General features: G+C 64.5%; 2 protein-coding genes across 2 annotated transcripts; both read left to right on the top strand.

Moving 5' to 3' along the window:
- Positions 1 to 8,098: 8,098 nt before the first annotated feature.
- On the top strand, positions 8,099 to 21,003 carry PLXNB3 (plexin B3; the record flags this gene model as incomplete). The annotated part of the gene is made up of 33 exons (XM_081221721.1): positions 8,099 to 9,133; positions 9,551 to 9,730; positions 10,372 to 10,500; positions 10,586 to 10,686; positions 11,215 to 11,344; positions 11,506 to 11,662; positions 11,751 to 11,859; positions 11,939 to 12,053; positions 12,166 to 12,291; positions 12,386 to 12,502; positions 12,786 to 12,879; positions 12,962 to 13,131; positions 13,376 to 13,527; positions 13,807 to 13,912; positions 14,623 to 14,753; positions 15,007 to 15,183; positions 15,297 to 15,489; positions 15,610 to 15,840; positions 15,926 to 16,320; positions 16,484 to 16,584; positions 16,663 to 16,886; positions 17,022 to 17,200; positions 17,463 to 17,529; positions 17,796 to 18,123; positions 18,235 to 18,338; positions 18,425 to 18,563; positions 18,890 to 19,068; positions 19,232 to 19,392; positions 19,608 to 19,755; positions 20,165 to 20,229; positions 20,298 to 20,373; positions 20,496 to 20,570; positions 20,859 to 21,003. The coding sequence occupies 33 exons, from the start codon at positions 8,099 to 8,101 to the stop codon at positions 20,961 to 20,963; spliced, it is 5,799 nt and encodes a 1,932-aa protein (XP_081077847.1). The 3' UTR covers positions 20,964 to 21,003.
- Positions 21,004 to 22,826: 1,823 nt separating this feature from the next.
- Positions 22,827 to 27,234, top strand: SRPK3 (SRSF protein kinase 3; the record flags this gene model as incomplete). The annotated part of the gene is made up of 15 exons (XM_081221723.1): positions 22,827 to 22,894; positions 22,966 to 23,096; positions 23,237 to 23,345; positions 23,476 to 23,563; positions 23,866 to 23,953; positions 24,520 to 24,626; positions 24,709 to 24,874; positions 24,980 to 25,005; positions 25,466 to 25,595; positions 25,679 to 25,918; positions 26,011 to 26,111; positions 26,489 to 26,596; positions 26,667 to 26,736; positions 26,817 to 26,909; positions 27,050 to 27,234. Exons 1-15 carry the CDS (start codon positions 22,842 to 22,844, stop codon positions 27,232 to 27,234), a joined length of 1,695 nt encoding a protein of 564 aa, XP_081077849.1. The 5' UTR covers positions 22,827 to 22,841.
- Between the last annotated feature and the right edge of the window lie 121 nt (positions 27,235 to 27,355).

Genomic DNA, 27,355 nt, shown 5'->3' with positions numbered 1-27,355 from the left:
AGGTAGAAGCAACCTCAGTGTCCATTGACTGATGAAAGGATGAACAAAAAGTGGTCTATACACAAAATGGAATATTATTCCTCCTTAAAAGGAAGGAAATCCTGCCAGATGCTACAACATGGGTGACCCTTGATGACATTATGTTATGTGAAATAAGCCAGTCACAAAAGACAAATATTGCATGATTCCACCTATGTGAGGTCCCTAGAATAGTCAAATTTATAGACACAGAAAGTAGAAGGGTGGGTGTCAGGGGCTGGGGAAAAGCAGAGTTGTTTAAGGGATATAGCATTTCAGTTTTGCAAGATGAAAAAGTTCTGGAGATCTGTTTCACAACAATGTGAGTGTACCTAGCACTGCTTAACTGTACACTTAAAAATGGTTAAGATGGTAAACTTTATGTTATGTTTTTTTACCACAATAAAAAAAATTGACTCAAGAAGAAACAGAAAACCTGAACAGTCCCATAATTATTAAAGAAATCGGCAATGTAATTTAAAATGTATGGATAGAGGGGCTGGTGGCTGCAAAAACAAGGAAGGCCTAGATAGTTTTACAGATGTATTCCATCAAGCCTTTAAGGAACTGATAACCCTTGTGTTAGATAAATTGTTCCAGGGAACAGAAAAAGAGGACATGCTCCAAAAACAACAGCAACAAAACCAATCCAGCCAATACACCATGACAAAGTTGAGTTTAGCCCAGAAAATGCAAGGGTGGTTTAACATTAGATAATCAATTGACACAATTTAACACATTAACTGATGAGAGGAGGAACATTCTGTCATCAACTCAGTGCTTTTTCTGAATGCATTTGATAAAATTCAACAGATAGCAAACTAGGACTGGAAGGGAACTGCCTTAATCTCATAAAGGTGTCTATAAACACCCTCTGCAAACATCTTAATTAATGATGAAACCTTAAGAATATTCTCTTTGCTTCCATTCAACCTTGTACTGTCCAGGGAAGTAAAGTGAGAAAAAGAAACTGTACTTAAAAGGACTGGAAAAGAAGAAACAAAACAGTCATTCCTCCCAAATGGCATGACTGTGTAAGTAGAAAACCAAAAAGAATCCACAGGGGACTTCCCTGGTGGTGCAGTGGATAAGACTATGAACTCCCAGTGCAGGGGGCCTGGGTTTGATCCCTGGTCAGGGAACCAGATCCCACACACATGCCGTAACTAAGAGTTCACGTGCCGCAACTAAGGAGCTGACAAGCCGCAACTAAGGAGCCCGCCTGCCACAACTGACACCCAGCGCTACCAAATAAATAAATTAATTTTTTAAAAAGTCACCTTCCTTGGAAAAACATCAAAAGAATCCACAAAAAGAATCCACAAAGAATTATTAGCCCTAATACAAGCATTTATGAGGTTGCTTGATACAAAATCCATACGCCAAAGTCAATTCTGTTTCCTTTGTTGTACACCAGACACTAACACAATATTATAAATCAACTGTACTTCAATTTTTTAAAAAGTCAATTGTGTTTCTATGTACCAGCAACACAATCAGAAAGTGAATTAAAAAGAAGATAGCCTTTATAATGACATAAAAAAGCAAGTCCTGGGACTTCCCTGGTGGTCCAGTGGCTAAGACTCCGCACTCCCAATGCAGGGGGCCTGGGTTCGATCCCTGGTCAGGGAACTAAATGCCGCATGCCGCTACTAAAAGATCCCCCATGCCACAACGAAGATCCCTCACGTGGCAACTAAGACCCGACGCAGCCAAACAAATAATAAATAAATAAATAATTTTTTTTTTTTTTTTTTTTTTTGCGGTACGCGGGCCTCTCACTGTCGTGGCCTCTCCCGTTGCGGAGCACAGGCTCTGGACACGCAGGCTCAGCAGCCATGGCTCACGGGCCCAGCCGCTCCACAGCATGTGGGATCCTCCCAGACCAGGGCACGAACCCGTGTCCCCTGCATCGGCAGGCAGACTCTCAACCACTGCGCCACCAGGGAAGCCCAATAAATAAAATTTTTTAAAAAGCAAGTCCCTAGTAATAACTCTAGCAAACATGTGATGTTCAAGTCCTTAGGGGAAAATGTATTGAAAGGATCTTAATAAATAGAGAGAGATGCTATGCTCAGAGATGGGGAAATGATATTTTAGAGATGACTAGTCTTCAAAGGGATTCAAAATTCAACAAAATCTCCATTTACCTCTTCAAAAAAAGTCCCAACAGTGTTTCCTGGAACTTGACAAGCTGTTTTTGAAACTTCTAAGGAAAACTAAAGGGCCTAGAGTAGGTGACAGAATTTTGAAAGATGATGATAAGGAGGAGAAGGGGGAAAAGGAGAAAGAGAAAGGGAACAAAGGGAGTGACCGCCTCCCGGTATCAAGGCTTTGCTTTTAAGGCTGTAGTAAGTAAACCAGGGGTAGACAGGGAACTACATTCAATATCCTGCCATAAGCCATAATGGAAAAGAATATAAAAAAGAATGTATATATGTGTATAACTGAGTCACTTTTCTGTACCGCAGAAATTAACACAACATTGTAAATCAACTATACTTCAATTAAAACATTAAAATAAAAAATAAGACGGGGGGACTTCTTAACAGTGGTTAAGAATCCGCCTGCCAATGCAGGGGACACGGGTTCGAGCCCTGGTCTGGGAAGGTCCCACAGGCCGCGGAGCAACGAAGCCCGTGCGCCACAACTACTGAGCCTGCGCTCTAGAGCCCGCGAGCCACAACTACTGAGCCCGCGTGCTACAACTACTGAAGCCCGCGCGCCTAGGGCCCGTGCTCCGCAACAAGAGAAGCCACCGCAATGAGAAGCCCGCGCACCGCAATGAAGAGCAGCCCCCGCTTACTGCAACCAGAGAAAAGCCCGCACACAACAACGAAGACACAACGCAGCCAAAAAACAAAAAAAAGTCCAGCGAGGCATCACCATTTCACACCCATTGTATTGACCGAAAGTACGAAACACAAAGTAAAAGTACTAAGTCCAAGTGCTGGCGAAGATGAGGAGAAACAGAAATCAATGTCTATAGAGTGGCAGTGGGAATGTCATGTGGGCCATCAGCTTGGAAAGCGATTTCTCCACCCCTGGCAATCTCGGAGCGCACGTGCCCTATGACCCAGCGAGTCCCGTTCCAGCATCTAGAGAACCCCGCCCTCAGCAAGGCTGCCTCCCCACCCCTTGCAGGGATACTGATGGATGGATCCCATGCAGCTGGACGAATGGGCCATCCACATGGATCGGCACAGATACATCTCCAAAGGCCAACTGCGAGGGGAAGGAGCCATTGGCAGAAGGAAAACAGCAACACGATTCCCTTTGTGTAAGATGTTAAAACTCACAAAGCTTGCAAAGGTCCTTCACGGTTTCCACTGACTTCAGACTAGGGGCTGCCTGTCTTCTGCCTGGGACCGGTGGACACGGCCCTTGAAGGCCATACACATACATACTTATCAAAAATTGTGTTGCCTGGAGACATTTATTTTCTTCTGTGGAAAGGTAGGACAAATGTTCCCAGCCCTGGGACTGAAGGCGTCTGTCTTTCCCGAAGCCACCAAGGACACATGTGTGCTGGGGTGGAGGCCGAGGAGGGACACGGTGGAGGGGAGGGGCCCAGCTGGCCATGAGGGGGACAGTCCTTCCTGTCTTAGTGTTCAGAGACCCTCCCCCATCACTCTCCCGACAGCCTGCCTCTCCCGGAGCTTCTAGATCCCTCCATGGCCCCTTCTTGGGCATTTGGCCTTCCCCCTTGGGGGAGGGGCTGTAGCCCTCCGGATCTGCTGGGCCTTTAGGTTCTGCGTCGCTCACCTCCCCTGACGCCCCTGGTCTCCCAGTTCCCTCTTGTGACTCCCACCCACCCCCAGTGCTCTTCACCCTGAGCCAAGCTTCTCACGCTAAGACCCCACCAGCTCCATTGGCCATCTCCTCCTGCCTTGTGGGCCCCTCAGTCCTCCCCTTCACTGGCACCCCTGCTCCATAGGGAGTGATGCCCCAGCAGAAAGAGCCCAGGGATCTCCTGGATCCTTCTGTGTTCGCCGCCTACACCCTGTCCACCGCCGTGTCTCCTGGGTCCTGCTCCCCCTCTCCATGCCTACAGCCACCCCGACCCAGGTTTCCCCCGTGCTCTCCACCCCGGGCCACCAGCTTGCACTTGTTCAAATGCAAACCTGTTTGCCAGCCCATGGCGAGCTAAGTCCAAGTTCCTCCAGACTTGCTCACCTCTGCACCCTTGAAGCCCACCTCGACCAACTTGTGCTCCAGGTAGGAGAAAATGCCCTGTGGGCGTGTCACCTGCAGGCTTGGCCTCGGGCAGTCCCCATCTCCCTTCCTGCCCAATGTCTGCTGCCGTTCATGGTTCAGGGCCTCGTGGCCTGATGGTTTAGGGCAGGGACCCGCGGTTGACTCTTAGTCTTACCACTTACTAGCCCTGTGACTTTGTGCAGGTTTCCTAACCTCGCGAGCCTCAGTTTCCCCACCCGTGAACCAGGGGAAATAACTGCACCCCCTCTGGGGTCATTGGAAGGACTGAATGAGTTCACGTACACAGAACACTTAGACCAGCCCTGGTACATTGGAAGATGACAGTAGGAGTAGCACCTTGTGGTTCAAGGTCAGCTTAAACCTCACTTCCTCTGTCATGCTCTCCATGGTGCCCTGAGCGCCCCTACACTTGACTCCCCCTCCTTGGTGACCCACAGTGCCCTCCACAAATGGGCTGTCCTGGCAGTGGGGTCTCATCTGTTGGCAAGTAGTTCTGCCCCTGAGACCCAGGAGACTCTTGGGGCAGGTGGCAGTGGGCTTTGTCTCTGAACGGTGCCAGTGCCAGGGCCTAGTCTGGCGCTCAGTCAGGGCACTTCATGGAAGGCTATGGAATGCCCGCTTACCCCCAGCCCCCCATGGGAGGGCACCACGCTCCCTCACCTCCTCCGGGCAGGTGCGCGGCCGGCCCTCTGCCATGCCCACCGAGGCCGGCAGAGGGCACCAGTGCCCTGCCCTGCGCCGTCGGGCAAAGGGGTGGGCGCGGAGGGGCTGGGCTGCCCGGGCCACCCAGGACAAGTCGGGCTGGGAGCGATTGCATTGTGGGGAGGGAGGCTGGGGCTCCTCCGGGACGTACTCTTGGCACCGCCAGCTGCTCCTCGGCCCGGCCGGCGGCCCACTCAGGTAGGCAGGAGCCGGGGCTGGCTAGGGCGCGAGGTGCAGGGGCCGCCGGGTCGGGGTGGGGGGTGCCGCCTGGGGGCCGGGAGAAGCCAGGGGTCCGCAGGCCGACTAGCCCGAATCAGGCAAAAGGGCTTAGGCGCCAGCCCCAGTCCTGAGACGACACCTCCTGATGCCTGGGGGCCCGGATCTCCCCAACCCCGGCCAAGGGGTGGCCCTGGTGCTGGGAGGTAGGGCTGCGGCTGCTGACCCCAAATGCGAGAGCTGGTGCCTCCGGCCATGGGGCAGGGCACGGGGTAGGGAAGTGGCCCGCCTGGCTCCCCGCTCCTACAGCCACCCAACTGGCCCAGCCAGGTGGCAGCGAGCCCTGCAGCTGCCACCTCACCCTGGAGCCTGCCTGCTGCTACCGCACCCCGTGGAGGAAACGGGGAGCCTGACTCAAGTACACCTGTTCCCGCACCTCGGGTCACGGCCTGAGCCCTGCCGCCTTGGTGTGCGGACGGTGCCCTCTGAGTGGGGCAGAGGAGCCGGCTGCCAGCTGCCACCCCACACGTGAAGGGGGAGATCCAGACCCATCCTGGGATGGTATTTCCCCGAGCGAGCAGGAAGGGGACAGCCTGTGACCAGTTGCCAAGTCTGAAGCTAAGGGCTGGGTTCCCGCCCCCTCCTGTGCATCCTCTATGCCTCAGCCCCCTCCAGAAGCATCCTCCGCTGGCACCAGACTGTACCTGGCACGACTTTGCCAGTCCCTGGGGGTGGGGGGGCGTGGGGGGAGAAGGTCTCCCAGGCGGGTTGCCTTGGCCAGTCTCTTCCCTGCCCCTGGCCTGGACAAAGGCAGGCATTGAGGGTCAGGACTCGCCTCCAGCCAGGCGCCAAGGCTACCGAGGGTGAGGCCGGCTATGCAGGGGCACAGGGCCCTGGCCCTCGCAGGGGGGCTCCGTGGCCCACTCTGCGCCCTTCACAGGGACCCCGGGGGGACATGGGGAGGAGCACGCTGGCTGGCACGGGGCGGGAGTGGGGGACTGGCTGTGTGGGTCTCATTTTTCTGGCTGAAGGAAACCCTGTCCCTTTGTTCCCAGATCCCAGGGGGTGTCGCTCTGGGGGTGGGGAGTGGCAGGGAGCCCCCTGATCAGAACAGCCTGGATGGGGATAGGAACACCAGATAGCGGGTCCCTGGCCTGGGCCTCTGGACAGAGGGGACATTGTTGGCGTGGAGGCAGGGCTGCCTTGGCCCGGCCACTATTGACAAAGCTGCCAGCTGTGGTGGAGCCCGGCTGCCAGGCCTCGGCACCCCCCCAGCCTCCCTCCTCCCCCGGGGTTGAGTGTGAATGGAGCCAAGCCTTGACTGTCTCCCTCCTAGTCAGGACAGTGCCCCCCACAGCCATCCTGTGCCCGTCACCACTGCCCCGGGAGACGCCTCTGCTGCTGCCCTTCGCTGCGGTAAGTGCCTGAGTCCTACGTCCCCAGAGACCCCCCTCTGGGGCAGGGCAGGCAGGTGAGGAGCGCAGAGGAGCCTGGAGCCCGGGCTCCCACGCGCTGTGCCTCCAGCTGTGGGCCGTCTACCCCTCACCCGCCGCAGACACTGCCGCCGATACCAGGGTCCAGAGGAAATGGCCCTGTCCCCAAGCCAGGCCTGACCTTCCTGTCTGTATTCCCAAGATAAGGGCCCAGGGGCATCCTCGGAGCTCTCCCCGCAGCTGGCACGCCCATGGGGGCCGGAGCTGGCAGGCTGCTGAATGACAGTGGGCCCCACTCCTGGCTGGCACGCGCCCACACGGCCAGCTGTGCGGGACCTTGGCTCAACTCGGGACCTGGCTTCTACCCCATCTTTGTGGCTCTGTGCCGGGGTCAGGAGGAGGGAGGCGTGAGGGGCCATCACGGCCCAGGGACTCGTGGTGCGTGTCACCTGGGCACCGCAGGAGGCTGCTGGGCAGCGGCTGCTAACGGGAGGTGAGCTGGAAGGCGAAGCAGAACCCCGGATCGGAGCCTCCTCTGGAGTCTAGGGCCCCGCCCTTCCCCTCAGGGCTCAGCCTTGGGGGCGAGCTACCTCCAGTCTGGGCCCCAAATGGGTGGGGAAGGGAGCCCATGCCCAGCTTCTGGCTAGAACTTTCTTTCAAGCTCTCCTCTCCCCTCCCACCCTCTCTGGCTGTCCTCTTCTCACTCCCCCCCGACACACATTAACCCTCCCCGTGCCAGTCCCGGTGGACCCTGGCTTCCGGGGCTGATGGGGCAAGGGACAGGCCTCCCCCAACCCCCTGCACCCTGGGTTGTCTCTTGGTGTCCCCTAACTCCCCCATCCCCGCTCTGAGCACCCCCAGCTCAGTCTGGGGCCCTCCCAGCCCTCTGTTCTCCTCTGCCTCGGCCCTGGCCACCGGCCCCTTGCTTTCTCTGGGGCAGGCAGCGGGGTGTCTGGCTCTCTCTCTTCCGCTGGCTTCCCAGGGCAGGTTTTCTCTCCCACCCTCGCTGGCCCTCAGGCCCTGGTCTCTGGGCTCCTGTCCCCTTTCCCCTCACCCTCCGCCACTGGGGAAAGGCGCTCCCCGCCCTCCGCCTCCACCTCCCCACCTCTCCCCTGCCCTGCTCTCCTTTCTGTGGTCTCTCCTCTCTCTGTCACTCAGTCCTTCTATTGGTGTTCTGGTGGCTTTTCAGGATCTGCCCCCTTCAACAATCTAGATGCATATAAAGTAGAAGATGAAGGAAATTCCTCGCGCATGCGTGCACCCCGCCCCCATCTCCTGGGGACTCTCCGTCCCCCCTGTCCCTGTCTCCCTCTGACTCTTTCCCTCTCCTCTCCCTCTGCTTCTCCCTGCCCCCGCTTCCTGCTGCTGTCTCTCTGCCTCTCCGTCCTTCTCTCCCTCCCCTTCTGTCTCTGTCTCTCCTGGATTCTCCTTTTTCTCCTGCCCCCTCGTCCTCCATTCCCACGGCCACCCTGACTCGTGCCTTCCTGCCCCGCCTCCCACAGGGCCCCGCGATGGCGCCCCGGCCTCCGCTGGGCACCTGCCTGCTGCTCGTGCTGCCGCTGCTGTGCCCACTACTCACCCCGACGCGGGCACACCGCTTCCCGGCGCCCAATACCACCCTCAACCGCTTGGCGCTGGCGCCAGGCCGGGGTGCGCTCTACGTGGGCGCGGTGAACCGCCTTTTCCAGCTCAGCCCCGCGCTGCGGCTCGAGTCGGTGGCCGTCACAGGCCCGGTCCTCGACAGCCCCGACTGCGTGCCCTTCCGGGAGCCGGCCGAGTGCCCGCAGGCCCGGCTCACCGACAACACCAACCAGCTGCTGCTGGTGAGCGGCCGGGCCCGGGAGCTGGTGGCCTGCGGGCAGGTGCGGCAGGGAGTGTGTGAGAAGCGGCGGCTCGAGGATGTGGCGCAGCTACTGTACCGGGCCGAGGACCCCGGCGACGGGCAGTTCGTGGCCGCCAACGCCGCGGGCGTGGCGACGGTGGGCCTGGTGGTGCCCGCGCCGGGCCGGGACCTCCTGCTGGTGGCCAGGGGCCTGGCGGGCAAGCTGTCGGGCGGGGTGCCACCCCTGACCGTGCGCCAGCTGGCTGGGCCACAGCCCTTCTCCAGCGAGGGCCTGGGTCGCTTGGTGGTGGGCGACCTCTCCGACTACAACAACAGCTACGTGGCGGCCCTCGCTGACGCTCGCTCAGCCTACTTCGTCTTCCGCCGCCGCGGGGCCCGGGCACAGGCCGAGTACCGCTCCTACGTGGCTCGGGTCTGCCTGGGGGACGCTAACCTCTACTCCTACGTGGAGGTGCCCCTCACCTGCCGGGGCCACGGCCTCATCCAGGCCGCCTCCCTCGCCCCGGGCGCCTTACTGGGGGCGTTTGCTGCCGGCCCGAGGGGGGCTCAGGCGGCCCTGTGCGCCTTTCCCCTGGCCGACCTGGACGCGACCATGGAGCGGGCCCGGCGCCTTTGCTACACCACGGGCGGCCGGGGCCCCGGAGGCACGGAGGAAGCCACCGTGGAGTACGGCGTCACATCGCGCTGCGTCACCCTGCCGCCCGTGAGTGGCTGGGCCCGGGCCTCACCCCTGCCCTCTCACCTGAGGCTTTCTGCACCGCCACCTGGCAGCGGCTCCCGCCTCTCCCGCGGCCTCGTGTTACCCGGCCTGCCACTCCGGCCCTGTCCCTCTGTGGACCTGCAGCATCTCTCTGACCAGGGCCAGGGCTGCCACACGTAGTCCTGGTGGAGGGCAGCTGGACGCTCTCATGTGACAATCACCTGTGACCTCTGCTTTAGCGGATGTCAAGGAGGGGCCGCTCGGTCTGAGTCTCCTCGGCCAGTCTCTCCCTCTCTGCGGGGCAACCTTGGGCTCTTCTCACCTGCTGCCTTGCCGTCCTGTGCTGACTGCAGATCTGGGCCCCGGGAAGGTACGTCGTGCCTCTTCCGGGAACTGATTCTCCCCTCTCCGCCCCTGCAGGACTCCCCCGAGTCTTACCCCTGTGGCGATGAGCACACCCCGAGCCCCATTGCGGGCCTCCAGCCCCTGGAGGCGGGGCCTCTGCTGCAGCTCAGAAACTCCATCAGCGCAGTCGCAGCCCTCCAGGCAGACGGACACACAATAGCGTTCCTGGGGGACGTCCAGGGCCAGCTGCATAAGGTAAGGGCCTGATGAAGGCGGGGCGGGCCTCGGCCAGACCCCCGGTCCCAGCCTCAATGCTGCCAGGCCGGGCCCGGCCTCAGTGGCCTGACTGCATGCGCTCCTGCCCTGTGGCGGCTCACAGAAGCCCCGTGAGCCACGGTTTCCTTCCACACCTCTCGGCCTGTGTCCTGCTGGCAGGTCGGAAAGCCAGGCCACACACTGATGGCTGGTTCTCAGATGTGTGGCTTAGGACGCCTCCCAGGCGGCCCCCACTTAGGACGCCTCCCGGGCGGCCGCCGCTTCTCCAGCCGGTGACAGGAGACTCTTGCCTTTTCATGACCTGCTTGTCTCCCCACAGCTGCCCTTCCTCCCCTGGCACCCAAGGGCCCCACCCAGGGTGGCTCGGCCCCCCTAGCTGGATGAGGCTGGAGCGGGGAGGCAAGATGGGCAGGCTGGATGCCCGTGGGCCTGCCCCACCCTCCATGGCATGGCCCGGCCACCCTGGGCCGGCAGGAAGGGGAGACAGCTCCGTGGGCCGGGATGCTCCCCGGGAACCCCAGCCGGGACAGCACCTGCTCTGAACGGTTAGCCTGTGGCCATCTTGAGAGCGGGCCTTGGCTCGGCGGGCTGGTCCAGCCCTGCCCTTGTCATCCCCCCAGGTCTTCCTCAATGGCACCCGAGGCCAGGTGTACCACTCACAACAAGTGGGGCCCCCGGGCTCAGCCATCAGCCCCGACCTGCTGGTGGACAGCAGCGGCAGCCACCTCTACGTGCTGACTTCCCAGCAGGTGAGGGCTGTCCCGGGGGCGGCAGGTGAGCACACGAGGCCCAAGGCCCTGCAGCCACCACCTCCGTACCCCGCCGCCTGTCCAGGTGGACCGCTTACCCGTGGCAGCCTGCCCCCAGTTCCCCGACTGTAGCAGCTGCCTCCAGGCCCGGGACCCCCTGTGCGGCTGGTGCGTCCTGCAGGGCAGGTGAGTGGGGGCCGCTCCCGGAGCACTTCTAGGTGGGCCAGGAGGCCGGGTCACGTCCCCGAGGTGGGACGCAGGGCCGTCGCTGAGTTCCCCCATCCTGCCCTGCGTGCCAACCGAGAATCTGGTGGGCATACCCTTCCCCCCACTGCCCAACCTGTCCACTTCTCCTCCCCTCAGCCCCCTCTGGGCCAGGCCTCTGTCACCTCTCTCAGGTGTCCCCTGGCCCACTCCAGCTCCTCTCCAGCCCACGCTCCACACGGCAGCCTCAGGATTCCCTCACGGCAACCCTAAGTCAGGTTCACATGCTCATGTCCACAGCAGCAGCGCCCCCCTCGCTCACAGGCAAGGCCAAAGCCCGCGCATCGGCCGTGAAGCCATGTGTGCTCGGCCCTTTCCTCTCTGAGCAGAGTCCCTCTCACCCCCACTGCTAGCTGCGCTCCAGCTGGGCCGTCCTCCCAAGCCCCTTGCCGCCAGTCACCCAGGGAGCCCGAGTCCCACACAGGGACCCAACAGGGCCCTGCCCCACAGGTGTACCCGCAAGGGCCAATGCGGGCGGGCAGCCCAACCCAACCAGTGGCTATGGAGCTACGAGGACGGCCGCTGCCTGCACATCCAGAGCCTGCTGCCGGCCCACCATCCCCGCCAGGAGCAGGGCCAGGTCAGACGCCTGCCGCTGCCTGCTGGGGCGGGGGCTGCCCCGTCTTCCTTCTCTCCCGCTGCCTCTGCTCCCAACCCTCCCTGCCCTGGATCCCTCTCCCTCGGCGGGCTGAGCCCCCCAAGAAGCCCCCGCCTGCTGTGCTTTCCTCGCATGCGTCCCAGGTCACCTTGTCTGTGCCCCGGCTGCCCACCCTCACCGTGGACGAGTACTTCCATTGTGCCTTTGGGGACTATGACAGCTTGGCTCACGTGGAAGGGACCCACGTAGCCTGTGTCACCCCTCCCCAAGACCAGCTGCCACATAACCCTCCAGGCACAGGTGAGGGGGCCCCGGGGCAAGGGGCGAGGGCAGGAGCCGGAGGGGCAGGAGCCACATGACCGCCCCTGCCACCACCATGCCCTCCCAGAGCACATCACCTTGCCCCTGGCCCTGATGTTCGAGGACGTGGTCGTGGCTACCACCAACTTCTCCTTCTACGACTGCAGTGCCGTGCAGGCCTTGGAGGCGGCTGCTCCGTGAGTGCCGGGCCCGGCTGCTGGGTAGGGGTGGTGACTCCCGATGGCGCCCCACCTGAGCAGCCCCCCATCCCCCCAGGTGCGGTGCTTGCGTGGGCAGTCTCTGGCGGTGCCACTGGTGCCCCCAGAGCAGCCGCTGTGTGTATGGGGAACGCTGCCCAGAGGGCGAGAGGACCATCTACAGTGCCCAGCAGGTGCGTGGGCCCAGCCTGCCGGCTTCTCTTCACCTCCGTCGTGGACCCACCCTACCCCGGGCCCGCCTAGGCTCCTCGACTCCTGAAGCACTAAGGGGTCTCCTTCCCCCAGGCGGACATCCAGGTGCGGGGCCCAGGGGCTTGTCCCCGCGTCGAGGGCCTGGCAGGCCCCCTCCTGGTGCCTGTGGGCTGGGAGACCCGTCTGGCCCTGCGCGTGCGGAACCTTCAGCATTTCCGGGTGAGCATTCCGGTGGGTGGTGGACAGGGACAGCGGGGAAGGGGCAGTGGTCGCAGCTGACAGTGTCCAGGATGCTGACAGAGCCCACCCCCAGGGCCTGCCTGCCTCCTACCACTGCTGGCTGGAGCTGCCTGGAGAACTGCAGAGGCTGCCGGCCTCCCTGGAGGAAGTGGCCGGGGACGCCGGCCTCATCCACTGCCAGGCCCAGCAGGTGGGCAGCTGCCCCATAGCCTCACCTGCCACTGGACGCCTTCTGCAGCCCTTGCTTGTCCTGGGCCCTCAGGGGCTCGCCCCGTTCAGCCTGTCGTCACTCATGAGGCCTGCTGTGGGCAGGCCTGGGCGTGCACAGGAACGTGGTGCCCACAGCCCCTGCTGGGAGATGCGGGGGCCCTGAACAATGGCACCCATTCTGGAAGGAGCATCCTGCAGGAGGCGGGCGGGGCTCAGGGGGTGTTCCGAGCTGGGTCGGGCCTGACCCCGCCCTCCACCCACAGTTCCAGCCCTCCATGGCCCAGCGGGAGCTCCCAGTGCCCATCTACGTCACCCGGGGCGAGGGCCAGAGGCTGGACAATGCCCGCACTCTTCATGGTGAGCCTGGGGGCGGCACAGCAGGCAGGGCAGGGTGTGCAGCCAGGGGAGGCACCTCAGCGCACCACCTGACCTTTCCTAGTGACCCTGTACGACTGTGCCGTGGGCCACCCCGACTGCAGCCACTGCCAGGCAGCCAACGGGAGCCTGGGCTGCCTGTGGTGCAGCCACGACCAGCCCACCTGTCGCTATGGGCCGCTGTGCCCGCCTGGGGCTGTGGAGCCGCTGTGTCCCACACCCAGCATCCACACGGTGAGCCCCCAGCCCTCTCCCATGGCCCAGCCTCTCACCTCCTCCCCCATCCCCCATCTCGGTCTGCCTGGCCCCACCCTGCCCCCCACTGTCTTAGCTTTACCAGAGTCAGAGCAGCCCTGCCCCAGGCCCCCAAGCCCTAGCAGCTGTGTCCCACCTCGGTCGGGTTGGCTGGCCAGGCACCCCCCCACCGCAAAAGAGGAGCGGGTTGGGGGCATCCCATCACCACCCTTCCCTGTTGCAGATTGAGCCCCTGACCGGCCCCCCTGAGGGCGGCTTGGCTCTCACCATCTTGGGCTCCAACCTGGGCCGGGACTTTGCTGACGTGCAGGACGCTGTGAGCGTGGCTGGCCGGCCCTGCAGCCCTGACCCCTCTCTCTACCGCATCTCTGCCCGGTGAGGCATCCTGGCAGCCAGGGGCGGAGGGACGCCCTCCCAAGGAGGCCCTCAGAGACGGGCCGCCTAGAGAGAAGGGAGGCTCGCAGCCAAGAAACGTGGGCCCGGGTCAGATACGCCAAAGGAAGATGAGGCCGGGGGAAGGGAGGGAGGGGCTGGCAGCGAGAGGAGTGGAGGGGGTGGGCTCTGGGCAGCGGCTGGCAGGCGGCCTGTGGCTCCCGACGGGCGAGGGTCTGGCCCACGGGGGTCCTGAGCAGCTATCGGGCCTTCGCTCTCCAGGATTGTGTGTGTGACATCTCCTGCCCCCAACGGCACTGTGGGCCCAATCCAAGTGGCCGTTAAGAGTCGGCCACCGGGCATCTCAACCCAGCACTTCACCTACCAGGTCAGTGCCTACCCTGGGTGGTCCCCACAGAGGGAGTAGTAGAAAGAAGGGGCAGGAAGGCAGTGACACCTACGTGAGGATTTCCAGCTTGACCTAAGGTTAGTGGGAAGTGTCGCCTCATGTCCAGGAGGGAAGCCACGTGATCCGAGTGATTTGTTCTGGCCACTGAGTGGACGGTAGGCTGGGGGCAGCGGCGGGATGGTGAGGACGCTGCCCACCGGCCGCTGTCCAGGAGGGAGGCAAGCAGCGGAAGCAGTGAGTGCAGAGGCCGCCGGATGGCCAGGAGGACCACTCCAGGACGCAGAGCTGTCAGGACTTGCTGCCCACCTGGCTGCCTGGGGGCAAGGGGATGGGGGAGAGTAGGGATGCCTCCAGGCGCCAGCCTGCGCCCTCGAGACTTGCTGGGGCCAGAGAGCCCGGGGTGGAGCAGTGGGTACAGGGGCAGGTGCAGCACCCCAAGGAGGTGACTGGATCTTAGGGCTTAGAGCTGGGGGGAGGGGGGCCTGGGAGGTGCAAGCCGCGGCAGAGGACGGGGAGACGCAGTGAGGAGAGAAGAGCACCCCCTGGTGGGGCAGGGCGGCTGGCAGGAGAGCTGCGGGGCTGCAGAAGCTGGGCACAGGGCTTCCGGAGGGAGAGAAGGGTTAGCCGTGGCCCAGGAGGCAGAGCTGAGAAGTGGGCCTCCACGTGCCCCAGCTTGCCCTGTCCTCCAGGACCCCGTCCTGCTGAGCCTGAGTCCCCAGTGGGGCCCCCAGGCAGGGGGCACCCAGCTCACCATCCACGGGCAGCACCTGCAAACGGGAGGCAACATCAGTGCCTTTGTGGGCAGCCAACCCTGTCGTATGTGAGTCTCTCCTCCTGGCCCCAGCTGGTCGCTGTCAGCTGGGGGTACTCCCTACGGGCCCCAGTGTCCCCTTGCGTACAATGGGGGCGATGAGCTCAGGGCTCCCTAAGGCCCCCGTGGAAGTCCCAGGTTCACGGCTTCCGTGCCCACCCCAGGGGTCTCTGCCCTTGGTGAGGGAGGCAAAGCAGGCCTCTGGTGGGGAGGCCGGGCTGAGGCTAGAGCCCAAGATGCCAGACACCTCCCCACCCTGCAGAAGGGAGCCAGTGTGTCCTGAGGCCATCGTGTGCCACACCATGCCCCAGGCCAACCCAGGAGAAGCTGTGGTTCGAGTGGTCTTCGGCCGTGCCCAGCGCACGCTGCTCGCCAGCCCCTTCCACTACACCACCGACCCCCAGCTCGTGGCGGCAGAGCCCAGCGTCAGCTTCCGGGGGTGAGGACCTGATCCGCCTGGGGCAACCTGTGCACCCTGCCGGGAGGGCGGGGAGCCTGGACTGAACTGCGCTGCCTGCTGCCCCGGTCCTGCTGAGTGCTATCCTGGCGCAGGGGCGGGCGGCTGATCCGAGTCAGGGGCACGGGCCTGGACGTGGTAGAGCGGCCCCTGCTGTCCGTGTGGCTGGAGGCCGCGGAGGAGACGGCTGTGGCGGTGCAGCCCCGGGACCTGAACCCCAGGAGGAGCTGTCGGGCCCCCGCCGCAGCCCCCCAGGCTTGCACCCAGCTTGAGGGGGGCTTGCTGCAGGTGAGGACGCGCCAGCAGGGGACGCCGTGCCCCGCGAGGGGGTGGGGCGGCCCCCACGTCCCTGGGAGCGAGCGGGGAGCCCCAGCTCACCCTGCCTCGTCCTGGCCCACCATCTCGCAGTGCTCCACCATCTGCTCCGTCAACTCGTCCAGCCTCCTCCTGTGCCGGAGCCCTGCAGTGCCGGATGGGGCCAGCCCCCGGCGCGTCTTCTTCGCCCTGGACAACGTGCACGTGGACTTTGCCCGCGCCAGTGGGGGCCAGGACTTCCTGTACCAGCCCAACCCCCGCCTGGCCCCCCTTAGCCGCGCCCGCCCCTACCGCCTCAAGCCAGGCCACATCCTGGACGTGGAGGTGAGGCCGTCTGCCAGCCGCCGCTGTGCAGGGGCTGCGGGCACCGGCTGGGTGACTCGACTCAGGCCCCGGCTCTGGCTTCCAGGGCGAGGGTCTCAACCTGGGCATCAGCAAGGAGGAGGTGCGCGTGCACATCGGCGACAGCGAGTGCCTGGTGAAGACGCTCACGCTCACCCACCTGTACTGCGAGCCGCCCCCGCGGGCCCCACAGCCCACCAACGGCTCCAGACCCCTGCCGCAGTTCGTGGTGAGGCCGGGCCCCAGGTGCCGGGCTGGGCGGGCGGAGCGCTGCAGGCTGGCGCTCAAGAGCCCTGCGTCCCCACCGCAGGTGCAGATGGGCAACGTGCGGCTGCCACTGGGCCCCGTCCAGTACGAGGCTGAGCCCGCGCTCTCTGCCTTCCCCGAGGAGGCCCAGGCAGGCCTGGGTCTGGGCGTGGCCGTGCTGATCGCCGCCGTGCTCCTCCTGACCCTCATGTACAGGTGAGGGGGCCGCCCTGCCGCGCGCACACCCACACCAACTCCCCTCTTCACCTTTGGAAAGCGTGTCCCACGGCAGGCCTCTGTGCAAGCGGCCATCTTGGCTCGGTGGCCTCGGCCCAGGCAGGCCTGGTCCCGTGGCTGACACCTGGCCCCTGGACCGCAGGCACAAGAGCAAGCAGGCCCTGCGGGACTACCAGAAGGTTCTGGTGCAGCTGGAGAACCTGGAGATCGGCGTGGGCGACCAGTGCCGAAAGGAGTTCACAGGTCGGGAGAGGGCGGTGGGGAGAGGGTAGAGGGCAGACCCGGGCCTGAGCTCACACCTCGGTGGCTCCTGGCCTACAGACCTGATGACGGAGATGACTGACCTCAGCAGCGACCTGGAGGCCAGCGGGATCCCCTTCCTGGACTACCGCACGTACACCGAGCGCGTCTTCTTCCCCGGGCATGGCAGCTGCCCACTGCAGCCTGCCCTCGAGGGGCCCGGGGAAGAGGGCCGCCGCGCGCCAGTGCGCCAGGGCCTCATGCAGCTCTCCAAGCTGCTCAACAGCAAGCCCTTCCTCCTTACGGTGAGGGCCGCGCGGGCAGGCAGCGGGCCTGGGCGAGGAGGCGGGCCAGGCGGCAGGCGTGGGCTCAGGCGTGGGAGGATGCGTGGGGCGCAGGGCTTCCCGGGGTGAGTGCCACTACCCCGTCCTCCCGCCTAGCTCATCCGCACCCTGGAGGAGCAGCCCAGCTTCTCCCAGCGGGACCGCTGCCTCGTGGCTTCGCTGCTGTCCCTGGCACTGCACGGCAAGCTCGAGTACCTGACCGGCATCATGAGGACGCTGCTCGGAGACCTAGCTGCCCACTACGTGCAGAAGAACCCCAAGCTCATGCTGCGCAGGTCGGCCTTGGCCTGAGCGGCCCCGGCAGCAGCAGAGCTGGCTCCGTCCAGCCTTGGCCTGGCGTGGGCGGGGCTGGGAAGCCCCGGGAGGCGGGCTGGGTCCGGAGCCGCTGGTGGGGAAGCAGATGGGCATCCTGAGCGGCGAGCCGGGCACAAAGGGTGGCCAGGTGGAGAAGCTCTGCCTTCCCGCTACCGCCTGCCTCAGCCTGGAGACAGGGTGGCCCTGCAGCAGCCCCTCTGACCCGGGGCCCGCTCCCTGCAGGACGGAGACTATGGCGGAGAAGCTGCTCACCAACTGGGTGTCCATCTGTCTCTACGCCTTCCTGAGGGTAAGGGCCCCTCTCCCCTCACGCCATTCTGGGGCTGCTGCCTCTGGCCTCACTGATCTGTGCCCCCATTCCGCCAAGGGGCCTCGGGCTCGAGGGCGGGGGGATCGGTGAGGGGAAGGCTACAAACACTTGCCCGGGCTGGATGTGAAGCGGAGGCTGCTGTCGTTGCTTGCCCTCCACCCTCGCTCCGTGCCCCGGGCCACCCCTCCCTGCCCACACCGCCCACCGGCCCCCCGGCTGACGCCAGCCCTTCCTGGTGGTTGCAGGAGGTAGCGGGTGAGCCGCTCTACGTGCTCCTGCGGGCCATCCAGTACCAGGTGGACAAGGGCCCCGTGGACGCCGTGACAGGCAAGGCAAAACGGACCCTGAATGACAGCCGCCTGCTGCGGGAGGACGTGGAATTCCGACCCCTAACGCTGATGGTGCTGGCTGGCCCAGGGGCTGCTGGGGCTGTGGGGGGCAGCGCAGCGCAGCGCGTGCCCGCTCGGGTGCTCGACACGGACACAATCACCCAGGTCAAGGAGAAGGTGCTGGACCAAGTCTACAAGGGCACCCCCTTCTCCCAGAGGCCCTCAGTGCACGCCCTAGACCTCGGTGAGAACCTACCCCTCCTGCCCCGCCCGAGGCTCTTCTCACCTGTGGCCACTCGGCTCTGCCCTACGGGAACAGGCTGTGGGCTGACCGGCTTCCCTGGGTCCCCCCAAGAGTGGCGCTCAGGCCTGGCTGGTCACCTAACCCTGTCGGACGAGGACCTGACCTCAGTGACTCAGAACTGCTGGAAGAGACTCAACACCCTGCAGCACTACAAGGTGCCGGGCAGGTGGGCGCTGGGGGCAGACTCCCGCCTCGGGGTCCACCAGGGAGGGAGCCCAGCCTCTGCTCCCCTCCCCGCCAGGTCCCGGATGGAGCCACGGTGAGGCTCATCCCCCGGCTGCACAGCGGAGGCGCCGTCTCCCAGAGCCCGGCCCCGAGCTGCCCCTCTGGGGAGAGTGAGTCCCGAGGCCCAGCCACGCCAACCTGCCCCCCAGTTCGAGGCGGGCAGGCTGGAGTCCTGGTCACGCCGTCTGCCGTGTCCGGGTCTCCCCAAACCTCACCAGCAGGGAAGCCACAACTCCAGGCTGAGCCAAGGGCCCGGGGTGGGTGGACGAGGGCGGCAGCGCGTCCGGGTCGGGGAGCTCCAGGGCTGCGGGGTGCTGAGCCGAGCGGGCCCCTGGGCTGCCACCCTGTCCTCCACATCTCTCTTACCCTGCCGCCCTCGGCGCCCCCCACCCTGCCCCACCTCACCAGGGAAGTAGGCTGGGCCTCCCCGGCCAGCGGCACGAGGGTGCAAAGGACTGAGGCCCGGCTTCTGTGCCCTCAGACGTCCCCACGCTGGAGGACGGTGAGGAGGGTGGGGTCCACCTCTGGCACCTGGTGAAAGTCACCGATGAGCCAGAAGCGGCCAAGGCACGACGCAGCAGCCTGAGGGAGCGGGAGCGGGAGCGGGCGCGGGCCAAGGCCATCCCGGAGATCTACCTCACCCGCCTGCTGTCCATGAAGGTAGGTGGGCCGGGGAGCTGGGCCCCCGGGGAGGCTCAGCAAGGGCACCCCAACCGAGCTGGGGTGACGGAGCGGCCCCACCCACCGAGGCAGGCCGCAGCTGGCCGCGGCTTCCAGTCCCACACACGCTGCCCCCCCCCACCGCCCATGCCCTGCCTTCTAGGGCACGCTGCAGAAGTTTGTGGACGACACCTTCCAGGCCATCCTCAGCGTGAACCGGCCTGTGCCCATCGCTGTCAAGTACCTGTTTGACTTCCTGGACGAGCTGGCTGAGAAGCACGGCATCGAGGACCTGGAGACCTTACACATCTGGAAGACTAACAGGTGCCTCGCCGGCTGCCCCCGTGCAGAGAGGACGCTGCCAGGGCGGGGGCAGTAGGGCCGGGACGGAAGCCCAGGCCTGGCGGCCTTTGCCCTGGGTTCCCGGCTGCCCCCACACGGACTCGCAGGCCAGCTCCCCGCGCAGCTCAGGGCCGGGGACCAGGCTGAGAATGGGAGCTGGGCAGCCTGCTCATGTCGCGGCTGGCCCGTGTCCCCAGCCTACTCTTGCGGTTCTGGGTGAACACCCTGAAGAACCCACAGCTCATCTTTGACGTGCGGGTGTCGGACAACGTGGACGCCGTCCTCGCCGTCATTGCCCAGACCTTCATGGACTCCTGCACCGTCTCGGAGCATAAAGTGGGCCGGGTGAGGGCAGAGGGAGAAAAGCTGGTGGGGGAGCCACGGGGACTCGGAGCAGAGCCCTGGGGGGGTGCTGGGGGGGGCACAAGTGGCACAGTCAGAAAGACGGGGAGCTTCCCAGGTGGCGCAGTGGTTGAGAGTCCGCCTGCCGATGCGGGGGATATGGGTGCGTGTCCCGGTCCGGGAAGATCCCACGTGCCATGGAGTGGCTGGGCCCGTGAGCCATGGCCGCTAAGCCTGCGCGTCCGGAGCCTGTGCTCCGCAATGGGAGAGGCCACAACAGTGAGAGACCCGCGTACCGCAAAAAAGAAAAAAAAAGAAAAAGAAAGACAGGGCAAAGAAGAGAAAGAAAAAAAAAAAAAAGACAGGGCAGAGCTCCCCAGCTCCCGCTCACGCCCACCCCTGCCCGGAACAGGATTCCCCCGTGAACAAACTGCTCTACGCCCGGGAGATCCCTCGCTACAAGCAGATGGTGGAGAGGTAGGTGTCAGGGCGTCACGGATGAGGGAATGGGTGCTGCCTGCCCCTAACTCTGTCCCCTCCTCCAGATACTACTCCGACATTCGCCAGAGCTCTCCGGCGAGCTACCAGGAGATGAACTCGGCTCTGGCCGAGCTCTCGGGGGTGAGGCCCGGCCCAGAGGGTGCGCCCTTCCACACCTGGGGTGGAGGGTGGGGGCAACAGGGAAGGGGGAGGCTTGGCTCGAGGCCCGGGCTGGGGCCTCAACCCCCACGTGCTGCCCCCAGAATTACACCTCCGCTCCCCACTGTCTGGAAGCTCTGCAAGAACTCTACACCCACATCCACAGGTACTACGACCAGGTGAGGCCCGGGGCACTCTGGGGGGAGGGGCACGCCTCCGGAGCCCGGAGCCCGGAGCCCAGAGCCCAGAGGGAGGCCCCAGGAGTCTCCCTGGGGGTGGGAGGAAGTGTCCAGGCCCAATCTGGGCAGAGGAGAGGAAAGGCCCAGGTTGGGGAAGGGGCTCGGCATCCGTCCAGATTCCTCAGGGAGGTCTGGCTCCCCAGGCTGCTACTGAGATGGAGCCAGGGCAGGGCGGCAGGTGGCTGAGGGCCAGGGCCTCAGACAGGATGGCCTGCTCTGCCCTGGTAGATCATCAATGCCCTGGAGGAGGACCCTGTGGGCCAGAAGATGCAACTGGCCTGCCGCCTGCAGCAGGTTGCTGCCCTGGTGGAGAACAAGGTGACTGACCTGTGAGTTGGGCAGCAGCAGGATCTGCCATCTCAACGCATTCTCCCCCAAGACCCAGGAGGAGCCCTGGATGGAGCCGGCAACACAGGAGTGGCTGGCAGAGAGCGGGAGGGGCTCCCTGCTGCCTACCACCACCATCCCCGCCCCCTCCGCTTCCCTCCTTCCCCGCCTGGGCTTCTAACTTATAGCCATCCTTTCTCCCTCCCCCTTCCCCACTGTATTTATGTGCTTGCTGGAGCATCACATCTGGAAATAAAATAAAAATGTCTTTTTAGAAGAAGCCCAATGCCCAGCCCCACCTTCACCTGTGAGTCTCTTCAGTGCCCCAGCACAGCCCTCCCCTCGGCCCACGGCTACAACTTCTGCTACCTGAGAAAAAGAGGACTCCGAGGCCTTGCTCTCCTCCCTCCCCTGAGCCCTGCGGGAAAGGTGCCCCTGCCCTCCCGCCCCCATCTATGCCTACCCCATCCTCCCAGTCCTTTCCTTGGCACAGGGACGGAGAACCAAGTGTCCCCAATCACTGCCAGGCCCCCTCTGCTTCCTTCTGACTGACAGTCCCCAGCTGACATCCTGGATCCCCTGTTCGCCCCCCATTCCCTCCTGGGAGCAGCCAGTGTTCTTTCTAAAGAGCCAAAGTGCCCACTGGTCTCTGCCGGAACCCCACAGTAGTGCCCACAGGCTCGGGGGGCTCCTTGGCCACCCAAGGCCTCCCCTCGTCTTCCCCACCCATGCCAGCCACGGAGGTCTCCAGCCCATCGTGCTGCCTCCCTGGAGGCTTCCCCGCCCACCCCCTTTCTGGGGACCTGATTCTTCTTCCTGGTCCCTTGGATGGGGTCCCAAGGTCACAAGCTCCAAGGGCTCTCTGCCTGACCCGGACATCTCTGCCACTAGCCCACTAGAGCTGTGGGTTTACTTGCTTCCCACTTGAGGGCCCACTTGCTTCCCACTTGAGGGCCCGAGGGCGGGGCCGGGAAGGACAGCTCCCCACGTCTCCTACGTGGACATGTGCATGTGTTGGAGCCAGTGAGCAAGGCAGGGCTGGGCCGCAGGGAGCCAGGAGAGACCGTGCAGCACTAGAGTCCCAGGCAGGCAGTCACCAGGCTGTCACTCAGGCCTGGCACCTCTGGTGGGAAGAGCTGCCCGCAGCTCACGCCCCTGAACTTTGCCTGGCCAGGGCCCCCAGCGATGCTACACTGAGGGACAGGAGGGCTCCAGCCTGTCTTGGGGATCAAGGAGCCATCGGAAAAGCGGGAACCCAGCTGAGAGTGGGCAGGGAATGAGGTACCCACGGGAATGGCAGGGATCGCCTCTGGGAAGGCTCCCCCAGGGGCCAAGCAGGAAGCCAGAGAATGTTCCCAGAGTGTCGCCGGCACCCTAGGGCATGTGAGAAGGGGTGAAAGCCCGGCCTGCCTTGCCTGCAGTGCCCTTGTGTGGCTGTCCCCATCAGCGGGCTCTGGAGTACAGAGATTCAGTCTGAGGACCAGGTCACCGCCACATGCCCACTCAACGGTCCCCTCTTGCCAGCCCTGAGGTGCAGGGGCTTAGCCTGGGGCCTGGGTCATCACATCCCAGCGTGGGTGTCCCCCTTGGCCCTGGGGTGCGAGGGAGCTCACTGTGGAGGATGTGTCACACCGTGTCCGTGGAGTGGTGCCCTCTGCCAGCCCTGGGGGGGCGGGGGGGGCTCGTCCTGGGGGCTGGGCCCTCCAAGGCCGCTGTCGCCGCCCCCTCCCCGCTGCATACCTTGCCCACAGCCGAGCAGCTGGGAGGCTATTTATAAAGGCGGGTGAGATCAGCGGCCGGCCGAGGCTATAAATGCGCAGGCCGAGGCTGGGCCCCACAGGAGCAGCCGCCCGGGGCGCCGGAGCCGCGGGCAGCGCTGCCAGAATGAGCACCAGCGCGGTGGGCGGCGGCGGGGACAGTGGCAGCAGCAGCAGCAGGTAGGGCTCGGCCTGGGCGCCCGGGGCCCCTGGCGCCTCGCGCGCTCACCGCCCGCCCACCCCACCCACAGCTCACAGGCCTCCTGTGGGCCTGAGTCCTCAGGCTCCGAACTGGCCCCCGCCGTGCCGGCGCCACGGATACTGCAGGGGCTGCTGGGCTCCGACGACGAGGAGCAGGAGGATCCCAAGGACTATTGCAAGGGTGAGGCCTGGCCTCGGCGCCGCCTGGGAGGAGGGGGCCAGGGCCGGCCCACGTGGGCCAGGGGGCCGGCGGGGGCCGGGCTGTCCCAGGGCACGGGGAAGGCAACATCCCCACCGCGCCCTACGGGCTCCCTTCCCCAGGTGGCTACTACCCAGTGAAGATCGGGGACCTGTTTAATGGGCGGTACCACGTGGTGCGCAAGCTGGGCTGGGGCCACTTCTCCACCGTCTGGCTCTGCTGGGACATCCAGTGAGTGCCCCCTCCACCCCCCGAGGCCCAACGCCAGCTGGGGTCCTGCCCTCGGGCACCGTTGAGGCCATGGTGATGGCCCCGTGGGTCTGGCCGGTGCCGGCAGCCGACACAGGTCTCGGTGTTGCAGGCGCAAGCGCTTCGTGGCCCTCAAAGTGGTGAAGAGCGCAGGGCATTACACGGAGACAGCTGTGGATGAGATCAAGCTCCTGAAATGTGTGAGGCGCCTCCCCTACCCACTCACAGCGCCCCAGGAGCCACCCAGGGCCTGGCAATGTGGGTGCAAGGCCTGCCGGGGCTCCGCGGGGGGGGGGGGGGCGGGGCTCCCGGAGGGGCAGGATCCAGCTGGCTCCGCGGAGTGGGAGGACCCGAGGAGCGGGCAAGGGCGGGCCGGCAGCCTTTCTTCCAGCGGGGCCCAGCTGGAGCGGGAGGGGGGCCCCCACCCCGGAGGGGCCGCCCGGGGAGCAGCTGGCGAGGGGCAGGTTGCAGCCGGTCTGTGGCCCCTTGGCTTTTGCTCCAGGTCCGAGACAGTGACCCCAGTGACCCCAAAAGAGAAAGCATTGTCCAGCTCATCGACGACTTCAGGATCTCAGGGGTTAATGGAGTCCGTATCCTTTGTAGGCTGAGCAAGCAGTGTGGCAGCGCAGGGGCCAGCTGGCTCATGCCTTCCCAGCTCCTAGGGCCTCAGTTTGCTGATCTGCACGATGGGGGTTTATCCCTTCCAGTGACACTGTGAAATATCTCCATCACCACTATGGGGATTTGTGTTTCTGTGTGGGGGGCAGGGAGCGGATAACCAGGTTGGCACTGGCTATCCACGGGCGCTGCTGGGTTACCCCCAAGTGGGAGGGCCCACCTCTGTGGCAGTGCCTTCCCTTTCAGGGGGGTGTCCGTAGGCTCTTTGGCAGACTTGGGCATAGGACTGGGGATGGGCTGAGAAACCTGTCTATTCCTCCAGTGCCCTCTCCCTAGGGTGACCACAGAAGGTACTGTCCCAACTGGCACACCTAAGAGTGACAGGGACACTAAGACACTGGGATGGTAGCAATACCGGGACCTCCCAGACCCAGCTCTGCACTGCCTGAGGCTCGTTGCTCCCCCGCCCCAGCTGAGGGTGGGCAGGGCCTGTGCCCCAGCTGCTTGCCCACTGACTGCCCTTCACTCCCGTCCCAAGACGTGTGCATGGTATTGGAGGTCCTAGGCCACCAGCTCCTCAAGTGGATCATCAAGTCCAACTACCAGGGCCTGCCCGTGCCCTGCGTGAAGAGCATTGTGAGGCAGGTGAGCATCACGCGTCCGGCACGAAGAGCACAGCGAGGCGGCCTGGGGAGGGCTGCAGGAGTTCAGGAGTGGCTCTCCCCAGGTGCTGCACGGCCTGGACTACCTCCACACCAAGTGCAAGATTATCCACACAGACATCAAGCCTGAAAACATCCTGCTGTGTGTGGGTGATGCCTACATCAGGCGCCTGGCTGCTGAGGCCACAGAGTGGCAGCAGTCAGGGGCCCCGCCCCCATCCCGTTCCACAGGTACCAGGAGCCTGCGTGGGGCGGGGCGGGGCCCGTGGGCCTCAGCCCCTGCCTGAGTCTCGGTTCCTTTCTGTCACTCCATGCTCTGCCTGCCCCACCCCCCAGTCAGCACTGCCCCCCAGGAGGTCTTGGTAAGTGGGGGCACCCCTCTTCCTCAGCCTCACCTTCCTCAGCCTCTCTGCTTCCACCCCTTCCCTGCCTCTCCACCCTCCCCAGCACTCCTGCAGTGGCACTTCCAAGAGGCTGGGTGGCCTGGATGCGGATGATACGCAGAGTGGGCCACGTGCCCCAAACTGCCCTGGGTGGCTGCTGGGCTCGCCCCCGCCTCAGTGGAAGGACACTGCGTCGGAGGCTGGGAGGGGCCGGAGCTGCCCCTAGGGGAGGCTGGCACCCACAGGCAGGCCTGCTGGTTCCTCCCCAGCCTCAAGCTCTGGGGAGTGGCGGGCAGGAGGGGAGACAGGAGGTGGGTGAGGGGGCGGTGCCACGTCTGGTGTCCCTGGAGCCCCCGGGCCCGCAGGCCACGGGCAGAGGCTCGGGCTGCTCAGGGGATGGGTGACGGGCACCCCGGAGTGACCCTGGCTCTAACGGCAGACCGGTAAGCTGTCCAAAAACAAGAGGAAGAAGATGAGGCGCAAACGGAAACAGCAGAAGCGGCTGCTGGAGGAGCGGCTTCGGGACCTGCAGAGGCTGGAGGCCATGGAGGCGGCGGCCCAGGCCGAGGGTGAGGGGCCAGGGGGGCGCAGGGCCGCCTGGCACGTGCCGCAGCGGCATCTGCTCACACACCACCTCCGCCCGTCTCCCCAGACTCTGGCTCAAGACTAGAGGGGGGCAGCGGCTCCACCTCCTCTTCCGGCTGCCACCCTGGGGGGGCCAGGGCCGGCCCCTCCCCGGCCTCCTCCTCCCCTGCCCCCGGGGGCAGCCGCAGCCTCAGCCCCAGCTCCCAGACCTCAGGCTTCTCGGGCTCCCTCTTCTCCCCCGCCTCGTGCTCCGTCCTCTCAGGCTCATCCAACCAACGAGAGACCGGGGGCCTCCTGTCACCCAGCAGTAAGTCAGGCAGCGGCAGGCAGCATGCGGGCGGGGCCGGGCAGGGCAGGGCCGGGCCAGCTCAGTCTCTCTCCCTTCTCTTGCTTCCCCAGCACCATTTGGTGCCTCCAACCTCCTGGTGAACCCCCTAGAGCCCCAAAATGCAGACAAGATCAAGATCAAGATCGCAGACCTGGGCAACGCCTGCTGGGTGGTATGAGCGGGCACCCTGCTATGAAGGAGGCGGCACAGGCCCGTCTCCAGGGCTCACCGAGCAACCCGCTTGACCAGACCCCTCCCCGTGTCTGCCTCAGGCCGCAGTCCCAGGGCTGAGCCGAAACCAGCACCGGCCCCGCCTGGTCAGCAGAGCTGGGCCCACGGCAGCGGGTGGGGGGCCACAGGGAAGCGGCCAGCCTCAGCCTTAGGTCGTCTGGCCAGACCCTCGGGACACCTGGGGACGCTGAGGCTCAGAGTGAGCCCCACTGTGCTCCTTGGGTGCACGGCCCAGAGGAGGTGGGAGACGAGAGGGGGGCCAGTGAGGGGAGGCCAGCCATGGCCCCAGCTCCTCCCCAGGGCTCCCCTTGCCTGCAGCACAAGCACTTCACCGAGGACATCCAGACGCGGCAGTACCGGGCCGTGGAGGTGCTGATTGGCGCCGAGTACGGGCCCCCGGCCGACATCTGGAGCACGGCGTGCATGGTACATCCGTTTGGGCTACCCCGCCCAGAGCTGGCCCACCGGCCGCAGCCTCACCCTCTCCCCCTTCCAGGCCTTCGAGCTGGCCACTGGCGACTACCTGTTCGAGCCACACTCCGGAGAAGACTACAGTCGTGACGAGGGTAGGGGGAGGCAGGCCCTGGGCTCGGCCTCGGGGTCTCCTGGCCGCCCGGCTTCCTCCCAGCCCCCTGTCTATTCACAGACCACATCGCCCACATCGTGGAGCTGCTGGGAGACATCCCCCCGGCCTTTGCCCTCTCGGGCCGCTATTCCCGGGAGTTCTTCAACCGGAGAGGTGGGGCCGAGCGGGCTCAGGCCACCTGGATGTAGGGGGCGGGGCAGGGACCTTGGGTTCTGAAATAGGGGGAGCAAGGGGTCCCAGATCAGAGTCCTCCCTGGTGGAGCCTGACCTAAGGCCCACCGGCCTGCCCCCAGGAGAGCTGCGGCACATCCACAACCTCAAGCACTGGGGCCTGTACGAGGTGCTCATGGAGAAGTACGAGTGGCCCCTGGAGCAGGCCACGCAGTTCAGCGCCTTCCTGCTGCCCATGATGGAGTACCTCCCCGAAAAGCGGGCCAGCGCGGCCGACTGCCTCCAGCACCCTTGGCTCAATCCCTAGGCCCGGCTGGTGCTCTGGGCAGCTTGGGGCGGTCCTGGCTGCCCCCGACCCCCAGCCCTCAGTGCCTTCAGGGAAAGCAGGACAGCTCCGCCCCACCCACCCTGCTGAGTGCGAGCTTTCT

Source organism: Mesoplodon bidens (genome assembly GCF_964165515.1).
Source record: "Mesoplodon bidens genome assembly, chromosome: X".
NCBI lineage: Eukaryota > Metazoa > Chordata > Mammalia > Artiodactyla > Ziphiidae > Mesoplodon > Mesoplodon bidens.
This window is presented reverse-complemented; position numbering and strand designations above follow the sequence as displayed.